Source organism: Populus euphratica, unplaced genomic scaffold, assembly GCF_000495115.2.
Source record: "Populus euphratica unplaced genomic scaffold, PopEup_1.0 scaffold24.1, whole genome shotgun sequence".
Lineage (NCBI taxonomy): Eukaryota > Viridiplantae > Streptophyta > Magnoliopsida > Malpighiales > Salicaceae > Populus > Populus euphratica.
In genome coordinates this window covers 786,649-805,831 of record NW_011499893.1, presented here as the reverse complement: position 1 = coordinate 805,831, position 19,183 = coordinate 786,649, and the positions used below count along the sequence as shown (strand labels likewise).

The 19,183-nt window shown below is 34.2% G+C and overlaps 2 protein-coding genes across 3 annotated transcripts; both read left to right on the top strand.

Annotated features, from left to right (window-relative positions):
• Nucleotides 1-2,690: 2,690 nt before the first annotated feature.
• ABO6 (DEA(D/H)-box RNA helicase family protein) lies at nt 2,691-12,195 on the top strand. The gene is made up of 19 exons (XM_011034639.1): nt 2,691-3,100; nt 3,385-3,539; nt 3,656-3,743; nt 3,844-4,077; nt 4,253-4,348; nt 4,661-4,849; nt 4,987-5,146; nt 5,238-5,368; nt 5,902-6,072; nt 6,313-6,585; nt 7,086-7,280; nt 7,647-7,850; nt 8,490-8,559; nt 8,658-8,806; nt 9,009-9,317; nt 9,407-9,466; nt 9,779-9,931; nt 10,022-10,132; nt 11,028-12,195. Exons 1-19 carry the CDS (start codon nt 2,858-2,860, stop codon nt 11,499-11,501), a joined length of 3,465 nt encoding a protein of 1,154 aa, XP_011032941.1. The 5' UTR covers nt 2,691-2,857; the 3' UTR covers nt 11,502-12,195.
• A 774-nt stretch (nt 12,196-12,969) lies between these two features.
• NOL (NYC1-like protein) lies at nt 12,970-17,165 on the top strand. 2 transcript variants are annotated; one of them, XM_011034638.1, is made up of 13 exons: nt 12,970-13,327; nt 13,875-13,943; nt 14,260-14,321; nt 14,445-14,531; nt 14,994-15,061; nt 15,184-15,232; nt 15,301-15,386; nt 15,552-15,609; nt 15,993-16,043; nt 16,263-16,313; nt 16,394-16,435; nt 16,703-16,813; nt 16,939-17,165. In XM_011034638.1, the coding sequence occupies exons 1-13, from the start codon at nt 13,027-13,029 to the stop codon at nt 16,984-16,986; spliced, it is 1,083 nt and encodes a 360-aa protein (XP_011032940.1). In that variant the 5' UTR covers nt 12,970-13,026; the 3' UTR covers nt 16,987-17,165. The 2 variants fall into 2 exon arrangements, with proteins under 2 accessions (XP_011032940.1, XP_011032939.1); XM_011034637.1 differs by having other exon boundaries at nt 16,936-17,165.
• The last annotated feature ends 2,018 nt before the right edge of the window (nt 17,166-19,183 follow it).

Sequence of the window (19,183 nt, the reverse complement as noted above, 5' to 3'; positions counted from 1 at the left end):
CTTAATAGAGATGTGTACTAGATATAGCAATATTAAAAAAAAAATCAGAAAAAACAGTGCTTACTTTTCAATTTGAGGATTCAATTGAAACCATAGGTGTGTGTGGGACTAAAGTGTAATTTTTATTAATTACTCCCACACCACGCGTTTAACAGCTTAAAAAGTTAAAACATGCAAATTAAATTGAAAATATTATATTTACAAAAAAAAAAAAATCCAATTGCGCCTCCAAAAATTATCTATTTTTCAGTAGCCACATTTAAATAGTTTCATTTTAATTATAGTACTTCATATTGACATCCTTATTCAAAAAAACCCCAATTCCACGTTGCTTGTAGAGAACCGTGAATTGTAATATTTTTATACAACGTAATTAAAAAAGAATGAGAAAAATAAAGAAAATATAAGAGCATAAAAAACTAAATTCAATAAAAAATAAATAAATTTACATGATTCAGTAAATTGCATACTTAAAAAACTTCAATTCCACATTTCTTGTAGAGAAACATTAGAGATTTGCGTATAATCTATAAACAAAATTATAAAGCATAAATTAAAAAAGAATGGGAATTCAAAAAAAAGGTAAGAACATAAAAAACTTAAATTTAATAAAAAAACATATAAATTTATATGATTTGATAAATTTCACACTTAACGGAACAAGATGATGATTTACAAAATCAAAAAAAAAAAAAACAGAACTTAATTAACATTAATTTGTTGGACGGAAAAAAAAAACATTTTTAGCAGTTAGATACTACGGATCAATAATTATTCTATGGATTTAAAAGAGAGATATGGATAAAAAAAATAAAACAGAAAAAGAAATTTGCACTATAACTCACTGAAATAATTTTATTATTTAATAGACTCAGAAAAAAATTCCTCCATTTTTTCCACTTCCAGTGACTCATGGACAGCAGAAAAACTAGGCTATAGCTTTCGGCATCTATAACACCTTCAAACTTTAGTCCAGAGACTAGATTTTTAGCATGCGGGTTAGCTTAAGATCACATTATATTTTTTTTAACAAAGTTATATAAGAAATTTTATTTTTAATAATAAATTTTATTTTTTAATAAAAAATAAATTAAAAAATTAAATTAATCTAATTTATATCATGATTATGATATTATGATAACTTTATAAAGTTATATCCAATTTAATCTAATTTACAAAATTTTAATTTAATAATTTTTAATTTATGATATTATTAATCTAATTTTTAATTTTTAATTTTTAATAATTTTTAAAGTTATATCATGATATTATGATAATTTTATAAAAAAATTAAATTAAAAAATAATAAAATTTAATTTTTAATAAACCTAATAAAAAAAGATGTAAATGAAATTAAAAAAATATAGATCAAATAAAAAAAATTATTTTGATAAATAATATTATACAAGAAGAGGTAAAATAAAATAATAATAAAAAACTTTTTTCTTGAAAATCTTGAAATGCTACCAGTGGATTCGTGAACTATAATTGTGATTTTATTAATCAGATCCCACACCACACGTTTTGTGGCTTCAAAGGCATAGTTAATAAATCTGATTCGGCTAAACCTTGCCGATGTTTATATGCTGGCCAGGTTGATTTGTTCAATAAAAAAAATATGATTTTAATTTTTTTTTTAAATAAATAACATGTTGACTAGATATTATTATGTTGTTAAACTATGTTATATTATATTAGACTACTGAATAAAAATATTTAATTTATTATAATAAAAAAATATAAAAATAAAAATATATTTTTGTTAGAAACCATAAAAATGTAAAAATATAACTAATAATAAACATGTTTTCAACACAAAAATAATAACAAAATTTTAGCATATAATGTTCTAGCAAGCATATTAATAATAATAAAAAATATATTTAAATTAAAAATAAAGAAAAATATTTACTTTTTAAAATATTTTAAAATAATTAATATTTTATTGTTATTAAAAATAAATTCTTGTGCAACTAAAACATTTGTATTATGTCTTTTAAGATTATAATAACATCTTCTTAGTTTATATATATATTTTAAATAAAATCTTTAAACTAAAACAAAATAACTTAAATATTTCTCAATAAAATATGAACTTAAATTCTAGATTTGGGATAAAAAAATCAAAGTCTAAAAAAATAAAAAAACTAAAAATAAAGTGGAAAAGAGTGCGAAAAAAATAAAATATGAGAAAAATAATGTTAGAAACTTTTTCTCCATTTTTCTTTTTATAGTAAATTTTAGAAGTTAAGAGTTTAAAAAATTAATTCTTACTATTATTAATCTCTAACAAACCACACTATAAATTAAGAATTAAATTTTAAAAAAATTAAAAATTCTTTAAAATTAATTTTTTTTTCATCTATAATATAATTAAACCGTGTTAATAAAACAAAATTCCAACATACCTTCCTTTTTATTTTCTGTAAAACGTAGCTACGATCAGTTCCTATTTAGCTTGAGAGGCGTGTTTAACAATTCTGTCAAAAAATTTAAATATGTGAATTAAATGTAAAATATTAACAAAAAAAAAGAAATTTGACAAAAGAACCCAATTGAAAAATATATGAAATATTCAGGACCCAATTGATAAAAGCATTTGTTTTGATACTCAATGACGAATCTGTATATACTATAAGGACTAGATTAGGTTTCCCCAGTTAAAAAGCCGTGGTTCGTTCTGTTCCACTGTAGACTCCCTAGCTAGCCATTATAATGACTAGCCAGTTTCTCTCCCCTTCCCTCCCTCAACTAGACGGGTGGCTTACATGGTGCCTTGAAATGGTTTGTCTTGCATTTGAACCTTCGATAATACACAAAAAGCAATGAATTTGCTTCGTATATTATCAATTAAAATATGCAAAGTACAAAGCTTGTGCTAAGAAGTTTCCTTCTGGGATGCAGCACCACCGCCAAGAAGAAGTCGTTTTCCTATGCCATCTTCAGCAATAAAAACAACCACCCTTTATTTAGTTTGCTTTTGTTTCTACATAATTCTAATGAAACCAGCTTTTTAGTGACCAAAAAGCGTGGTTTTTGTGGGTATGCAGTAGAGCAGTTCTCCGATGACGAGTACGAGTGTGATTTTGAAAACCACAAGGTCTGTTTTTTCTTTTTTCTATCATTTGTTTTATTAGGTTATGAATGTAATTTTTTTATTTTTGGTGTAAAATATTGGGATTTGAATGAATAAATGGTGATTAATCAACTAGAAATGTGAAGGGTTGTGAGTATTATTGTTGATTGTGGGATGGATGTGATAGTTTTTATGTTTTCCGGGGGAATTAGTGCAATTGATTTGTTGTGTATATGAACTGATTGATTATACTCTCAAGAGGTTGGGAAATTTGGTTGTCTAAGATGGTGTTTTGTTATTAATTGTAGGCTTCTTCGTCTGTGGCCAATGTTGATGAGTGGAAATGGAAGCTCAGCTTGCTATTGCGCAGTGAAACAGACCAAGAGATTGTTTCTAGAGATAGAAAAGACAGGAGAGACTATGAGCAGATTTCAAATCTTGCTGGAAGGATGGGACTTTATTGGTAATGGAGGCAGCAGTTGCTTTTTGTTATTCAGTAAATTTGTTTTGTGTGCCCGTAGTGGACTGAGACTGTGAAATGATATATTGAGGTCTTGCTCGTGTTTCGTTGTTTATCAGTGAACTATATGGAAAAGTGGTTGTTGCAAGCAAGGTTCCTCTACCTAACTACAGGCCTGATTTGGATGATAAGCGGCCACAAAGGGAGGTGATGATTTGTGAAGCTCTTCGAATGAGTTTGTATGAATGTTATTTCTAGATGTTTTGTCAGGCTGGATGGTTGGAGTTTTAATTTTCCATTTGTGCAGGTGGTTATCCCCCTAAGTTTGCAAAGGAGGGTTGAGGGTTTACTTCAGGAGCATCTTGATAGAACTCAACTAAGTGTTGGAAAAGTTGGTGGTAATGCAGATGATGCATCCATCAATCAGATTGAAAATATGAGTCCAGATGAGAATCCAGATTCATTTCTAGACCGCTCTGTGATGGAAAGGGTTCTTCAGAGAAGGAGTTTGCGAATGCGTAACATGCAAAGAGCTTGGCGGGTATGATTGTTGTTTTCTCATACTGTGATCTTTGTTATTAATTTGTTAAGTGTCATCGGCAGTACATCCTTAGCATTGTAAACTGATCAATAGCACATGTTTGAAGGGGTGGGGACGATAAAAACCATGTGTCTTGTTCTGATTATGTTCTGTACTTACTGTCTTTGGTTCATAGGAATCACCTGAGGGCAGAAAAATGATGGACTTTAGGAAATCTCTACCTGCTTTCCAGGAAAAGGAGAAGTTACTCCAAGCAATAGCAAGGAATCAGGTCTGAATATACAACTCATTGGCTTGTTTTCGGCTATGAGCTTAAAGATTATGCAATGTTCATTGAGATAAATTCTTTTTATTTTGCTTTTGTTTGGAGAACTTTCTAATCTGTCCTCTCTTGATTTCCATATGTTTGATACTTCATTCAATTTGTCAAGATTTATTTTCATTAAACTTTTATTCAGTTTCTCTTTTATTTTCACACTTTTGGCCATCAAACCAGAAGAGGAACCTTTTGATGGTGATGGCGTATGAGTAATAAATGTCTACCTTTCCTAAATTTATTCTTAATTAGTTGTCTTACTGGCAGGTCATTGTGATATCTGGAGAGACTGGATGTGGGAAAACCACTCAACTTCCTCAATATATACTGGAGTCAGAAATAGAATCTGGGCGTGGAGCATTCTGTAGCATAATTTGCACTCAGCCTCGAAGAATATCTGCTATGGCTGTTGCAGATAGAGTGTCTGCGGAGAGAGGAGAACCTCTTGGTGAAGCAGTGAGCATTCTTTCTCTCAATACACTAACATATTGCACACACAAAGACTAGATTTGTTAACGTGATAGTCTTCTTTGTTTTTTTCATTTGAAAACTTTTTTCTCTCGCTGCTATACCACAACAGATTTTTTTGTTAGGTTGGTTATAAAGTTCGACTAGAGGGTGTGAAAGGTAGAAACACACATCTGCTTTTTTGTACAAGTGGAATTTTACTTCGACGCCTGTTAAGTGACCGCAACTTGAATGGCATAACCCATGTTTTCGTGGATGAAATTCATGAGCGAGGCATGAATGAAGGTAACTTCATTATAAGTTTAGTTTGTCAGCTATTCCTCACAAGAGGTTGTTCTACCTTCTTCCTTTCTGTCTTACATTTTATCTGCAACAGACTTCCTATTGATTGTGCTCAAGGATCTTCTTTCACGTCGTCGGGACTTGAGATTGATTTTAATGAGTGCCACTTTGAATGCGGAACTCTTTTCCAATTATTTTGGAGGAGCTCCAACTATTCATATTCCGGTAAGCTATAAGCAGGGATGTTTATTAATATACACTTATTTGTTGGTATTTAAAGCATTCTGGTGTTGGTGTGATGAGATGTGAGCATCAACTGTTTTAATAATCAGTTTTCATTTTTTTTTTCAAGTATCCATGGGCTTTGATTTGGAAATTGTATTTTAAGCTGGCTGTGCAATTTGTTTTGAAGTGATTTTGACATCGTTGGTTTTGGACTTTAGTTTTTAACAACGAAAATTGCCCGAGAGAAATATTCAGGGTTTGTAACTGCATACTATGAAATATGGCTTGTGCATGCAAGCAGAAGAGTGTGAAAACCATACTGCAGTTTCCAATGCTGGTAAACATGAGAAAATATATGTTTGCACCTTCAAAATGTTTCTATTTTGATGAAGCCCATTCAAAAGCATGCATCCTCTTTTGTGGCTACATGGTTTCAAAATTGTTACATCTGGTTATTTGGAACAGAAATGTCCTCAGTTATAGAGATATAGCTTGCACAATGAGGTCCTCAAAATGTTCATGTATTTTACCAGGGCTTTACATATCCAGTGAGGGCACAATTTTTAGAAGATGTACTGGAAATGACCGGATATAAGTTGACTTCTTTCAATCAAATTGATGATTATGGCCAAGAGAAAATGTGGAAGACACAGAGGCAACTGGCACCACGAAAAAGGAAAAACCAGATCACTACTCTTGTTGAGGTATGACAGTCTCTTGAAGACTTGTTGTTGATTATTACTATCATACTACTTTCATTTTACTTTTTTGACTAGTGACTTGAAACACAAAGTTGTAAATTTTCCAAAATTTCTCATTCTTGTGTGCATTAGCCTACTTTTGGAGTAAAATGGTATTTTTAGTTCTATTTGCTAGAGTACTATCTACTGCACTTGCAGAAACTAATTTGTTGGGGAACTGTTGTTCTTGTTGTTTGTGGACAGGATGCTCTTAATAATTCAAGTTTTGACAATTATAGTTCCAGAGCACGTGACTCTCTGGCACACTGGATGCCTGATTGCATAGGATTTAACCTTATTGAAGCAGTTTTGTGCCATATATGTCGGAAGGAACGACCAGGTGCTGTCTTAGTATTCATGACTGGCTGGGAGGATATTAGCTGTTTGAGGGATCAACTTAAAGCACATCCTCTCCTGGGTGATCCTAACAGAATTCTGCTTCTAACTTGCCATGGTTCTATGGCAACCTCAGAACAGGTAGTCTTTTAAGTTTTATGTTAATACTTGTTAGTTTTTTTGAATGGAAATAAAATCCTAAAAGCTCCCCTGTTCTGGTCAAGGTTAGACTTAACTGGATGCTAGAATAAATGTTAATTTCCACTTTGAAGGGAGCGTTTATCTTTCCACGGTCTATCTCATTGGGCAAGTTACTCAATGCAGATCTGACCCTTTGAGGCACCTATACTAGTTAAACAAAAAAAAAAAAAAATGTAAGAGGCCAGGAGTGATTATAATTCATGATGTTGTAGGATATCTCCCACTGAAAAATGGGTGTTCCAGAAACTTGCCCAATTCATAATTAGTGTCAACATATGCAATCATCATGTTTATTAACCTTCCAGGTTAGAAAAGAGTATACCAGTACATTATTAAAATAACTACAGTGAAATGAGGATGCTACAGTGTTCATGCTCAGCATATCATTTGGAGTGTTTGATTTCATGTCATATTACTTATCATCTTTTTACGCTATGCAGAAACTGATTTTTGAGAAACCACCTCTTAATGTACGTAAAATAGTTCTTGCAACAAATATGGCAGAGGCAAGTATTACAATCAATGATGTAGTTTTTGTCGTTGATTGTGGGAAGGCAAAAGAAACCACTTATGATGCTTTAAACAACACACCTTGTCTGCTACCTTCTTGGATATCAAAAGCATCTGCTCGACAAGTAAGCTTGCTTTGACATCATTTGGATTTGTTTGATCAGGTTTATTACCATATTGCATGCTTCTAACTGTAAAAGGGAATAGTCTATTCTCACTTGAGTGTGTGTGGAATGCCTGTTTATATAATGTATGGGTGGTATTTTCTTCACTGGAAACATAGTTGGTGAAGCTTGAGGGGTTCATGCAGCCTGGGATGGTTATACGAATGTTTAAGATGCACTGTTGCCACGTGGTGGCATGCATTATTGAATTGATTATGAGTTTATTTGAATCTGTTATCGTCTTTTGTGCTTCATCTTGATCTATGCCATTTTCCTGGTCTCTTTTCATCAACGACATAATCTTCTTTGGCTATTCATGGGTTGCAGAGAAGGGGTAGGGCTGGCCGAGTGCAGCCAGGCGAATGTTACCACCTATACCCAAGATGTGTATATGAAGCCTTTGCTGAATATCAACTTCCTGAACTTTTGAGGACTCCCCTGAACTCTCTTTGCTTGCAAATAAAGAGTTTGCAGGTTGGAAGCATAGGAGAATTCTTGTCAGCTGCTCTCCAGCCACCAAAACCATTGGCTGTAAGTGTTGTCGACACAATTTCTTATTTCCATGTTACCCCCTGGATGCTGGCCTATATTCTTCTTTGAAACTTTATTGAGCCAACCTTTAAGACGGAGAATAAACTTCAAGTAAAGGGGGCCTACCAAGGGAGACCTCATACAACTGATGACAACATCTCTCTATAGAGGATGTTGTGCTGCAATTGATCAATTTTAGCTCACATTCAATTTCCTCAACAAGATTTGCTTACCCAACCTTTTTTAGAGTTATTGTGACCACCTAATTTTTTTCACCATAAAAATTTGTTGTAAATTGCATACCACCTGGTTTCTGATTCTACAATCATTTTAGAAATTGTTTAATGGTTCATGTCTTTGATTGTTGTAGAAAGTAATCCATTAACTAGAACATCTGTAAATAATTAATGAAAATGTACAAGGGGAAAATGGATGAACATTACTTCCTACTATATTTTTATCGCCCCCTTTCATGCACTAATTAATGAATACACACTGCAAAAGATAATGCAAGCTGCATGCATAACTTAAGGGCTTCCACTTTTCCGTTTTGCAATTTTACAAGTATCAATAATGCAAATAATTTGCAACCTCATTTCTTAGTCTATTGTACAAATTGACAAGTTCCATGGATGACAGGTCCAAAATGCGATTGATTTTCTGAAGATGATTGGTGCATTAGATGAGAAGGAGAATCTGACAAATCTTGGTCAGTTTGCTGATTCTTAGAGATGAGAAGAACTCTACTATTTATATTCTAGTTCTTAGCTATAATTATTAAACTCCTCTGTTTTATTTTTCAATCAGGGAAGTATTTAACAATGCTTCCAGTAGATCCCAAGCTGGGTAAAATGTTAATAATGGGTGCCATCTTTCGGTGCTTTGGTCCTATATTAACAATAGTGTCCGGGCTCAGTGTCAGGGATCCTTTCCTTCTGCCACAGGACAAAAAGGATGTAAGTACAGTGCAATTAAGTATTAACAATAGTGTCCTGTGCATTTTCCTGTATTAACAATCTTGTTATTGATCAATGCACCTTTGAGACTTATAAATCAGCATTTGGAGCATTTTCCTATATGTTTGAGCGTTATGCTTCCAAGTTCTAGATTTCCTGCTTTGGCTTTATTTTCAGCTGAACTATTCTATCTTTGGTTTAGTTAGCTGGGGCAGCAAAGTCTAGATTTTCTGCAAAAGACTACAGTGATCATATGGCTCTTGTACGTGCATATGAAGGATGGAAAGAAGCTGAAAGAGAAGGATCAGCATATGAGTATTGCTGGAGAAATTTCCTGTCTGCACAAACTTTGCAGGCCATTCATTCTCTAAGGAAGCAATTTAACTTCATTTTAAAAGATGCTGGCTTAATAGAAGAAGATACAAACAACCACAACAAATTAAGTCACAACCAATCATTGGTTCGTGCAATTATATGCTCTGGCCTCTATCCTGGAATTGCGTCAGTAGTGGTAATGTTTCTCTGCTTCAAATGCACATCCTGTGTTTCATCAAGAAATTCGATAGATGATACATTTTGCTCTTTCTTCTTTGTGCGCAGCACAGAGAAACATCCATGTCTTTCAAAACAATGGATGATGGCCAAGTTTCTCTATATGCTGTAAGTGCGAAACTTAAACTAATGTGCCAGACTAGTCTTTTTTAACTAATGGTTGTTATGCATGCTTTGATGCATAAATTCTGAGTTTGAGTTTGAGTCATTTAGCTTGTATGATCACTTTGCTTTTTGTGCATTTGTGTTTGCCTGTTAACTGAGTAGTTCTTGAAATGTGAAAGGTATGTAACTAGAAAAATTTTAGACCCTTGCCAAGTGTATATGTGCGTGCTATTTCTTGACTTCCTGTCATCATGTTGTAAAAGTTTCTTATATTGTCCACGAGAGTATTTGATAATTATGATGGTTCTGCTTCAGAATTCTGTGAATGCACGCTATGAGACAATTCCCTATCCATGGCTGGTCTTTGGTGAAAAAGTAAAGGTCAACTCAGTTTTCATACGTGATTCCACTGGTGTATCTGATTCCATACTGATCCTTTTTGGTGGTGCACTTGCTTGTGGAGCACAGGTAATTTTAGCTCTTTTCTATTGATAGTTATGATATTCCTTTCCTATTGAACTTGCGGAGTTTTATAATCAGTAATTTTCTTGTGCTCAGGCTGGGCATCTGAAAATGTTGAACGGATACATTGATTTCTTCATGGATCATAATTTGGCAGAGTGCTTTCTAAAGCTTAATGAAGAACTTGATAAGCTTATTCAGAAGAAGGTGAGTTGGGAAAGATGATTAGTATAGAGAATAATTTTATGTTCCATTTTTCAACTAGCCATATACATAATCCTAGTTTTTCATCTTCTGAGGTTCCGCCTTCCGTTACTAAAATAAAACACCCCTCTTAGTTCTGTGCTTGTTAAATGATTCATATTATCAAGCTGTTAGAGGTTACGCTCCTGCAGAAGGTAAACTACTGAATGAACATGCATCATCTATATGTTTTCCAAAATCCTGTGACCACTTTTTTCCCCTTTCAGATCTTACCAATTAAAGACAGCTGTAAGACCCGAACCGGGGTCAACCTGAACCTGGCCCAAGGCTTGGGTTGCAAGTTGGGTGTTGACCTCTCAAGCATTGATTTTTTTTTTAATAAAAAAAATCATGAAATGATATTGTTTTGGTATAAAAAAAAACAAAAAAACAAAACAAAACTGGTTTTTTCACAGGCCAGGTCCTTGGTCGTCAGGTCACCGGTTTGACTTGCCTGGCCAGGCAGATCTTATAACACTGATCCAAGATGCGGTAATGTTGATGGTGTTTAGAACTGTGAATTTTATTTTTTTTTAAAAAAAAAGTTTATTCCATTCTGCAACTATTTGCATTGAAAGCTCCCAAAAATGTACTTGTCAAGATCTTTTTATTGAATGGTTGTTTGCCAGAGGATGCAATATTCTTTTCATTGTTACTGTGCTCATGAGCACATCTCTTTTGGTGTGATGATATTATTTACGTGTAGAGTATCTCTGAGTTTTTGTATTGTGGATGTGATTGACATATCCAATACATGAACATTGTTGTGGGTTTAACCTATCTACCTCAAAACTGTAAAGATTTTTTATTAGTAACATCTGTTTCATTGAGCGATAAGGAGCTTCTTGTGATGATGCAGCTTCAAGATCCTAAACTTGACATTCTCAAGGAAGGAAAATACCTCATGCTTGCTGTTGAAGACCTGGTATCAGGAGATCAATGTGAAGGAAAATTTGTGTTTGGTCGTGAAAGCAGGAAGCCTAAGGTAACTAATGATAATGACAGATTTACAAAAGACGGAGCAAATCCAAAAAGTTTGCTACAAACCCTTCTGATGAGAGCTGGACACTCCCCTCCAAAATACAAGACAAAGCACCTTAAGACGAATGAGTTTAGGGCACTGGTTGAATTCAAGGGAATGCAGTTTGTGGGGAAGCCCAAGAGAAACAAGCAACAAGCAGAGAGGGATGCTGCTATTGAAGCACTGGCCTGGTTAACCCATACATCGGACAATAATCAAAATGAGCATGACGACTCCCAACCTGATGTCACTGATAACATGCTCAAGCTTCTTGGGAAACGTCGTAGATCAAAGCAGCGTGGCCCTGGTTGATCTGGCTATCCATTGTTATTCTTGGAATTGCTGAATTGGCTTAAAGACGTTGGGACAAGGACATGGCGAGACTTGATCGTTGACCTTTTGACAGTCCGGGGGCCAGCACCTTAGCTGGGGGAGAAACAATGAAAGGAAGGGATGCATACAGGCTATATGGACATGCTGATGAGGAGAGTCAACCATGAGCCTCTCGATGCTTGGCCTGACAGCAGACGAAACCTGATAATCCGTACAGACCATCCATCGAAGTCTCAAATTCCTATGGGAGCAGAGGATCACGACCCCAAGCCAATGCACATGGTTAGTAAAGTTGATGCGGGTATGGACTGTGAAATTGTATACAAGAAAGAAAGGGAAAGAAAATGTAGCCAAGCAACTAAGACAAAGAGAAACATTGGAACAGTCATTCTTGAATTTGTACGTATTGAGCTTGAAGAGAAATTTTTTTCCCATGTAGCAGTAACATTAAAGTAACATTAAAGCATGTTGTAGGTGGGGCCAGGGAGGTTGTGGGGTGATTTTTCTCATTAGATTTTTATTTTTAGAACCTGTAGCGGGTTAGAGGAATGAACAGACTTCGATGAGATTATGTAGTTTCTAGCCAAGCCAAGATATCGATCATACCTGCAAGGCGAGAGTAGTTTCTACCGTAGTTATTAAATATGGCTTGGCCTGGCTTGGCCTCGTCTGACGAGTTGCGTCGATAAATTTGTGGTCTGAAGATGAATTTTAAAACTGAACCTCGTAACTTGATTAAGCCGACGATCAAGCTAGGTTTTTGTTCAACGAGTAAAGCCCTATTTTTGTTCAGTTCTTGGATTTTCATGCGCGTTACGGTGTGGAGTTGCAAGAAAGGCCCTACTTATCAATATCTCCACGTGGAAGCATTTTCAACAGCCCACCACACATTTATTAGTGAACTTTCCTTTATTATTATTATTGAACTAAATAGAAAAGGAACAAATTAATTAGAAGTATTTTTTTCTTTTTAAATGCCAATTTCGCAGAATATAGTCTATTATCAAAGATACTACTACAACCATTTTGATATAAAAATATATGCAAAGAAATTATGTATAAACATTGGCGTGGATATGAAGTTATTTCTTTTTTTTAGTAGTTTTTTACATGGTTATAAAACATGGTACATGTACATCATGTTTCGTGATCAGAGATTCTTTTTTCAAAAGTTTTAAAAAAACTATAAAAAAATAATTTTTTAATTTAAATAATTTATATATATATATTTTTTAGATCAGGTGAAGTAAAAAATAATTTTTTTAAAAATAATTTTCACTGCAACAACACTAATATGAAAAAATGATACGGTAAAAAACTTTGCTTGGTCCGCTCTGCATGGTAAAAAGACCATTGACTTTTTTTATAAAAAAAAGAAGATGTTGTTTTTATTTTATTTATTTATTTATAGCTTCTTAGTTTTGTCCTCACTCTGTCCAAACACAATTATTTATTATCCACTATAAAAGGGTTAAAACCTTCCTCTTGCGAAGTACTTCCACCAATGGCTGTTCCTTGTGCTTCTCTTCCCTTCCCTTCTTCTTCTTCTCTTCTTCTCAAGGCCTCTTCTTTTTCATCTCAGTTCCCTCCACTTCTTTCTCCTTCACACCTTTTCTTGACCGTTTTTTCCCGCCAAGCCCCAACAAAAAGCACTAACGCAAGAAACAGCAATTACACCAACAATACGGGCATTGCATATTTGAATTATCCAGTAGTTGTGAAGGCACAAACTTCCTCTTCTTCTGCACTGAGTAGAGAGCCCATGTTGCCTCCTTTCAATGTCTTAATCACTGGTTCAACAAAAGGTTCTTTCTTTTCCTGGTTCTCTAATTACTGTCTGATCAGTTTGTGGTGTTTGCTTTGCTGTGTGTATTGCTGTGGTTTCTGGTTTGCTTTTGCTGGTTAAGTCTATGCCCTTTGATGGATTTATGGAATATGATTTCTGGGTTTCTTTTTTGTGGGTTTGCTGCGAATTAAGGCCCCAATTAGTTCAAGAGTTAAGGGTGTTGTGTCTGTACCGGATGGTTTGATTTTTGGTCAACGAGAAATAGAAGGAAGGTGGTCAAGTAGGTACATTGCTACTACTGAGTTTATTTTAGTTTGGCTTTGAGTGCTACTTTGTTGGGGTCATTTTCTTTGTTTTCTTTGCGAGAAATTGCATTCTTCAGTCCAAGAATGGCTTTGTTCCGTGTGTGAAATGAGAATCATTGAAATTTTTATCAGTTTTCGCATGAATTGTTTTTTACAGTGTGCAATGGCTCAAGAGTTTCTAAAGATGATATCTTTAATGTCTCAGTTATTAAGTTGGCTGGTTCTTTATGTGAATAGAGCTTGTTGATGCTTTTAATCCAGGAATAGGGTATGCTTTGGCTAAGGAGTTTCTAAAGGCAGGTGACAATGTGATAATTTGCTCAAGGTCAGGTAAGGATCTTCTTTGGTAGATATGTTGAAATGTCTCAAGCATATAAGTCAGTTGCTTTTGACAAACCCTAACTGTGGTTCTCTCATAATCAGTTTGGTTGAATCTGAGTAAATACCCCTGGAGAAGTTTTTAACGGGGACTTTTGATGTTCAGTTTATTTGATTCACGGTCTTTTATGCCAAAGAACCCTCTTGATCCAAAGTCTTGAAATGGTGGAACTTGACATTTTGAGTTGATATCTTGAAAGAATACGAAGCTTGCAGTTTATATACCCAGTTGCTTGTATTTACTGTTGTTGACAGCAATCTTTGACAGCTGAACGGGTGGAGTCCGCTGTTCAGAGCTTGAGAGAAGAATTTGGAGAGCAACGTGTGTGGGTACCTCCTTCACAACTCTTTTCTCCAATTTATTTTGTGTCCTTATTTTCCCTCATGATAGTTTTCCATTATCAGTTGTCTGTACTTCACGCTTCTGGCTATGAGTCAGTTCCTCATTTGCAGGGTACAAAGTGTGATGTTAGAGAAGGGAAGGATGTGAAGGATTTGGTTGCATTTGCACAAGAAAGTCTCAAATACATCGACATATGGGTATTGTTTGAAATACTCCCGACTGCCTTATGCTTTCTAATTGTCATAGTTAAACAAAATTCCCTTTAGGAATCGATAAACCTTTTCTTATTGGATGGTTGCTCTTCTGTAAAGTTGGTTAAAGGATGTTTCTTTTTGCGATGCTGTACGGAAAGGTTGTTCTTGTTGGTAAAATATGCATATCACTGTTGGGAATTTGTTAGAGATAAACATTTTGTGTAATTTCCGTGCTAGCTATTTCATAGCTTCATGGTCTGTTTTAGTAATAATTCATGAGAAATTTCATGTTTTACGCTTCTCATTCAGCTAGCAGAACTGATACTAAATTTGTTCAGCAACCTACCCTCTTAGGTACACTCCATCAGTATATGATGTTGCTTTATTCTTAGATGATTCCATTTCTTTTTCCCATAAAAATGCTTGGCTCTGCTGTTACTCTCTTACCTCATGTTAATGATGCAGATTAATAATGCAGGATCCAATGCTTATAGCTATAAGCCCCTTGCAGAAGCTTCAGATGAAGATCTTATGTGAGTGTTTAAAGTTTTCATTAATTTCTTTTCTTTCCTTTTTATCCCTTCTTTTCCTATTGTTCTTCTTCCCTGCAATTTTGCAATGCTTCAAGTTGTTTGTTCTGTTTACTTTTGTGCAGAGAAGTTGTCACTACAAACACCCTTGGTTTGATGATTTGTTGTCGAGAGGTAAAAGTGTTTTCTTTGTCATTGTCTGGCATTTTCAGGCTTATTTCTTACACATAATAATTGTCAAGGCAATAAAAATGATGTTGAACCAACCTCGAGGGGGTCACATATTCAACATTGATGGAGCTGGCTCGGATGGAAGACCAACCCCAAGGTACTACGTTTCAGTTTTCTTGAGCTTTAATTAGATTTGCTCAAGTCATTTATGATTTCTGTCAGTTTCCATTGACAAAAGTGACTACTTTGTGTGCACCCAGTTCAAGATGTGATTTTGCCAATTGACTTCTCATTGCATGTTTCTCCTTTCCTTTTCTCTCAGATTTGCTGCATATGGGGCAACTAAGCGCAGTGTAGTGCATTTAACAAAATCCCTACAGGTGCACAAGTGTTGAGTGTTATTCAATCACTAAGAATATATCAGAAGAGTGTTTTCTTTCTCATTGTATAGCATCAAATATTCTTGCATTTCTCCTAGTCTTTTTAAACCAGCCCTTGGGGGTTGTTTGTAGAATCATATGATGTCAACTCCCATTTCTACTATTTGTTGTTGATACTTTACCAGATGTCAAACCACTGATATTTTAAGAATCGAGTAGTCAGAAAAATCATCATTTATTCCATCATTCTCATTGTGTTATTTAAGTAGCATGCAACTAAATATAAAGGTCATTTAGACAACTGTCTACGTTAGTGAAATGTGTTAGGATTAGGTATCTATGTGAGAGTTGCTATAAACATGTTTTTTTTTTTAATGGAACAGGCTGAGTTGCGGATGCAAGATGTTCAAAATGTTGTAGTGCATAATCTGTCGGTATGCTTGAATTATTTTTAGCTCTTTCCTCTTGAGTTCACTATTCATGCACTTTGTTATGTCAAATAACAATTTAAAAAAAAAAAAACGAAAGAATAAATTTATGAGCCTTTCCTCTTAACAGCTGTTGTGTTATCATCATTGATTGATATCATTGATGATGCCATCATTATCAATAGTTTTTTATTAGATTTTTTTTTTCTTGGTATCGGCTTGCAGCCTGGAATGGTCACAACTGATCTTCTCATGTCTGGAGCTACCACAAAGCAGGTCAGAATAAAAGATCATCTTCTTTTGGAGTCTGTCTTCTGTGGGTTGTAATTGAAATGATCAAATTTCATCCATTGCAGGCCAAGTTTTTCATTAATGTTTTGGCAGAACCAGCTGAAGTGGTAAGATTTTGTTTACTAGGCTGTCATTCAATGTGCTGGTATTTCATGGTTTACAGAACCATATGACCATTAACTGTTAGTGATTACTATTGTTAAGTAAATCATATCAGTTAATCTTGATTGAAATAGTTGCGCATGCTAAGATGGTGTGTAGTTTTGTTTACCAGGGAGGTGCTTGCATCATAAGAAAAGGGGGCACTTTTTGTGCATCATCTAATGTGAGTCACTTCTTAGATCCACTGATTAAGATTTTTTGGGTTTTCATAGGTTGCAGAGTACCTTGTTCCAAACATCAGATCTATCCCTGCCAATGGATCAACAAAGCCTACCTACATCCGTTTCCTCACCGGGGTGAAAGCATACTCGCAGATATTCTCAGTTAAGTGAAACACTTTCATTTTGTGTTCTGTTGGAGAACTCTTGAAGATGCACTAACTCATATCACATGGGGATTGTTATTGGTTCTGATCAACGCTTCTGCTTGCACTTTTCCTTGTTAGCAGAGATTTGCTTTCGGCGCACGAAGAAACAGATACTTGCTTGAAGATTGAAAGTGCAGTGGCAGAATTTGATTTAATTCAAATCCTGTGATTTTTTTGGTGAAATTCTTGTAAAAAATTGTTCATTTTTGTATGGCTCTACAGACTCTACGGGACCAGACTCACGAATGGACATGTTACATGAACTCATCAGTCTGATTTCAATATGAGATTATGCTGATGTTTACTTAGTTTTCTTTGTTTTTATATTTTAAGAATTTATTTGTAAAAATTTATAAAAAATTTATTTCTCTTAAAATTTATTTTTTTATTTTTTTTAAATTATTGTAATATATTGATATCAAAAATAATTTATAAAAAATAAAAAATATTATTTTAATATATTTTAAAATAAAAATATTTTAAAAAATAATTACAACTAACCTCTCTTAAATTTGATACTTCAAACACATAAATTTGAGGCTCAATCATTGGAATGATGCTCCCTCCAAGTTCACTAATCCCATCCGTGACAGACTTTCCCTGATAACTCTGTCGATGCCACAAATCTTTTGCTGACAACAGAGAAGGCACTGTGCTTGTCTGGTTTGCATTATTAAGGATGGCCATCTAATCCAAGCTTCTTCATTTCCCAACGTGTAATTTTGGACAAGTCCATCGACGTGAAAGGACATGGGGACGTTTCAGTTTACCTTTTGTTTGGTTTTTGGTAAACTACATTTGGGCCCCTATAGATCCTTCAATGTTCCATTTCAACCATATAGTTTAATATTTCTCAATATTACCCCTATAGTTTTGATTGAGCTTCCAACGTCACCCTTAATCATCAAAACCAAATAGCCTGCTTCTTGTTAGTTTTTTGCAGCAAAGGGAAAGAATGAAAGTTTAAAAGATCTGGGAGTAGCGTTGATAAATCTTATATTATAAGGGTAGAAGTGAAACATTGTTGTTTTGGATGCTTTTGTCTGTAGCCGTCTGCGTCAACTTGATTTTCCCGTGAAGCACTGTGAACTCACATTCCCTTGTCTTCTTGTACCGACCAGGTCATGCGCCATCTACCAGTAAATTGCTTTTTTCAATTAACATTAAATATTCTAAAATTAAAACTTTTCATGCAATTTGGACGTGCTCTCTGTATGGATTGGTGCATCTAAAAAAAATTAATAATACCTTATCAAGATTTAAACTCAAAAAAATAAAAACATCTCATCAACTATCCATTCAATTTCTTCAAGTTAATGCAATTCATTATTTTTTTAAACAAATAAATATTTAGATTAATTTATATGTATCTTAATTAATCTTACCATTTTAAAAATTAATAATAATATAAATTTTCATTAATTCTGAAATTTATATAACTTAAACTGAATTTTTTTTAAAAATAAAATCATAACTTAACCAATTAAACTATTAAATGCATTACTAAAGACGTGAGTGGTGGTGGCAACTAGTCTTGTCTACCTAAACACTCTATGCAATAATATCCCTACATGATCAAAGATGGGAATGATGGTGGATAAAACAGTGACAGGCAGTAAAAGAGTTATTATCCTTTTGGTCTTAAATATACAAATTTTTCTTGAATTCATCATGGCTTCTTGGCTCTTGGGAAGCAAGATCCAACTAATACCCTAACCAATGTTGAGAAGAAAAGAAAAGAAAAACAATTTCTATTATCCGGGTGGCCAAACAGTTCACAGCACTCCACTTGGACTGAAAATCACGTGACCAATACTAGTCGTTGATGAGAAAAAAAGGCACATCCTTTGTAAACATGCCAGAATATCGAGACGCTACTGGATGCTTGTGTGGTATGACGTGCCAATTTCTGGTACACTGATACAGACGTGACTTACCACTTTCTATTTATTCGTGCACTTTGTTTTTTTAGCTGTACTGTAGCTCAGCAGTGCAGAATCTGCTTTGCTTTGGTTCATAACTTTAATGCAAAGCTTTCAGGGCATGGTTTATGTGTTTAATGCAGGCATATAACTCTGCTTATGTGGTGGTTAAAGGGCTTAATAATCTCTCATGGTTTCCTTGGGACTTAGAAAAAAAGCAAGAACCCTGTCCAATTTCCACCAGTAAGGAAATTAATTGGAGTATAATTTAGAAGAAGCAAGTGCAATCATTGCCTCACAAGTGATAAGATTGTTAAAAAACTTAATCTTTAACTATGAAAGATGATTACTTAATTTTTAAAGGGAAAAAAAATAAATCTAAATATTGCAAATAAAAAACTAAT

Coding starts and splice junctions, on each gene's coding strand:
- ABO6 (XM_011034639.1), top strand. CDS start 2,858: ATGCAAAGTACAAAGCTTGTGCTAAGAAGTTTCCTTCTGGGATGCAGC. Junction 5,369..5,901: donor CTCCAACTATTCATATTCCG/GTAAGCTATAAG, acceptor GTATTTTACCAG/GGCTTTACATATCCAGTGAG. Junction 7,281..7,646: donor CAAAAGCATCTGCTCGACAA/GTAAGCTTGCTT, acceptor CATGGGTTGCAG/AGAAGGGGTAGGGCTGGCCG.
- NOL (XM_011034637.1), top strand. CDS start 13,027: ATGGCTGTTCCTTGTGCTTCTCTTCCCTTCCCTTCTTCTTCTTCTCTT. Junction 13,328..13,874: donor AATCACTGGTTCAACAAAAG/GTTCTTTCTTTT, acceptor CTTTTAATCCAG/GAATAGGGTATGCTTTGGCT. Junction 16,314..16,393: donor CTGGAGCTACCACAAAGCAG/GTCAGAATAAAA, acceptor CATCCATTGCAG/GCCAAGTTTTTCATTAATGT.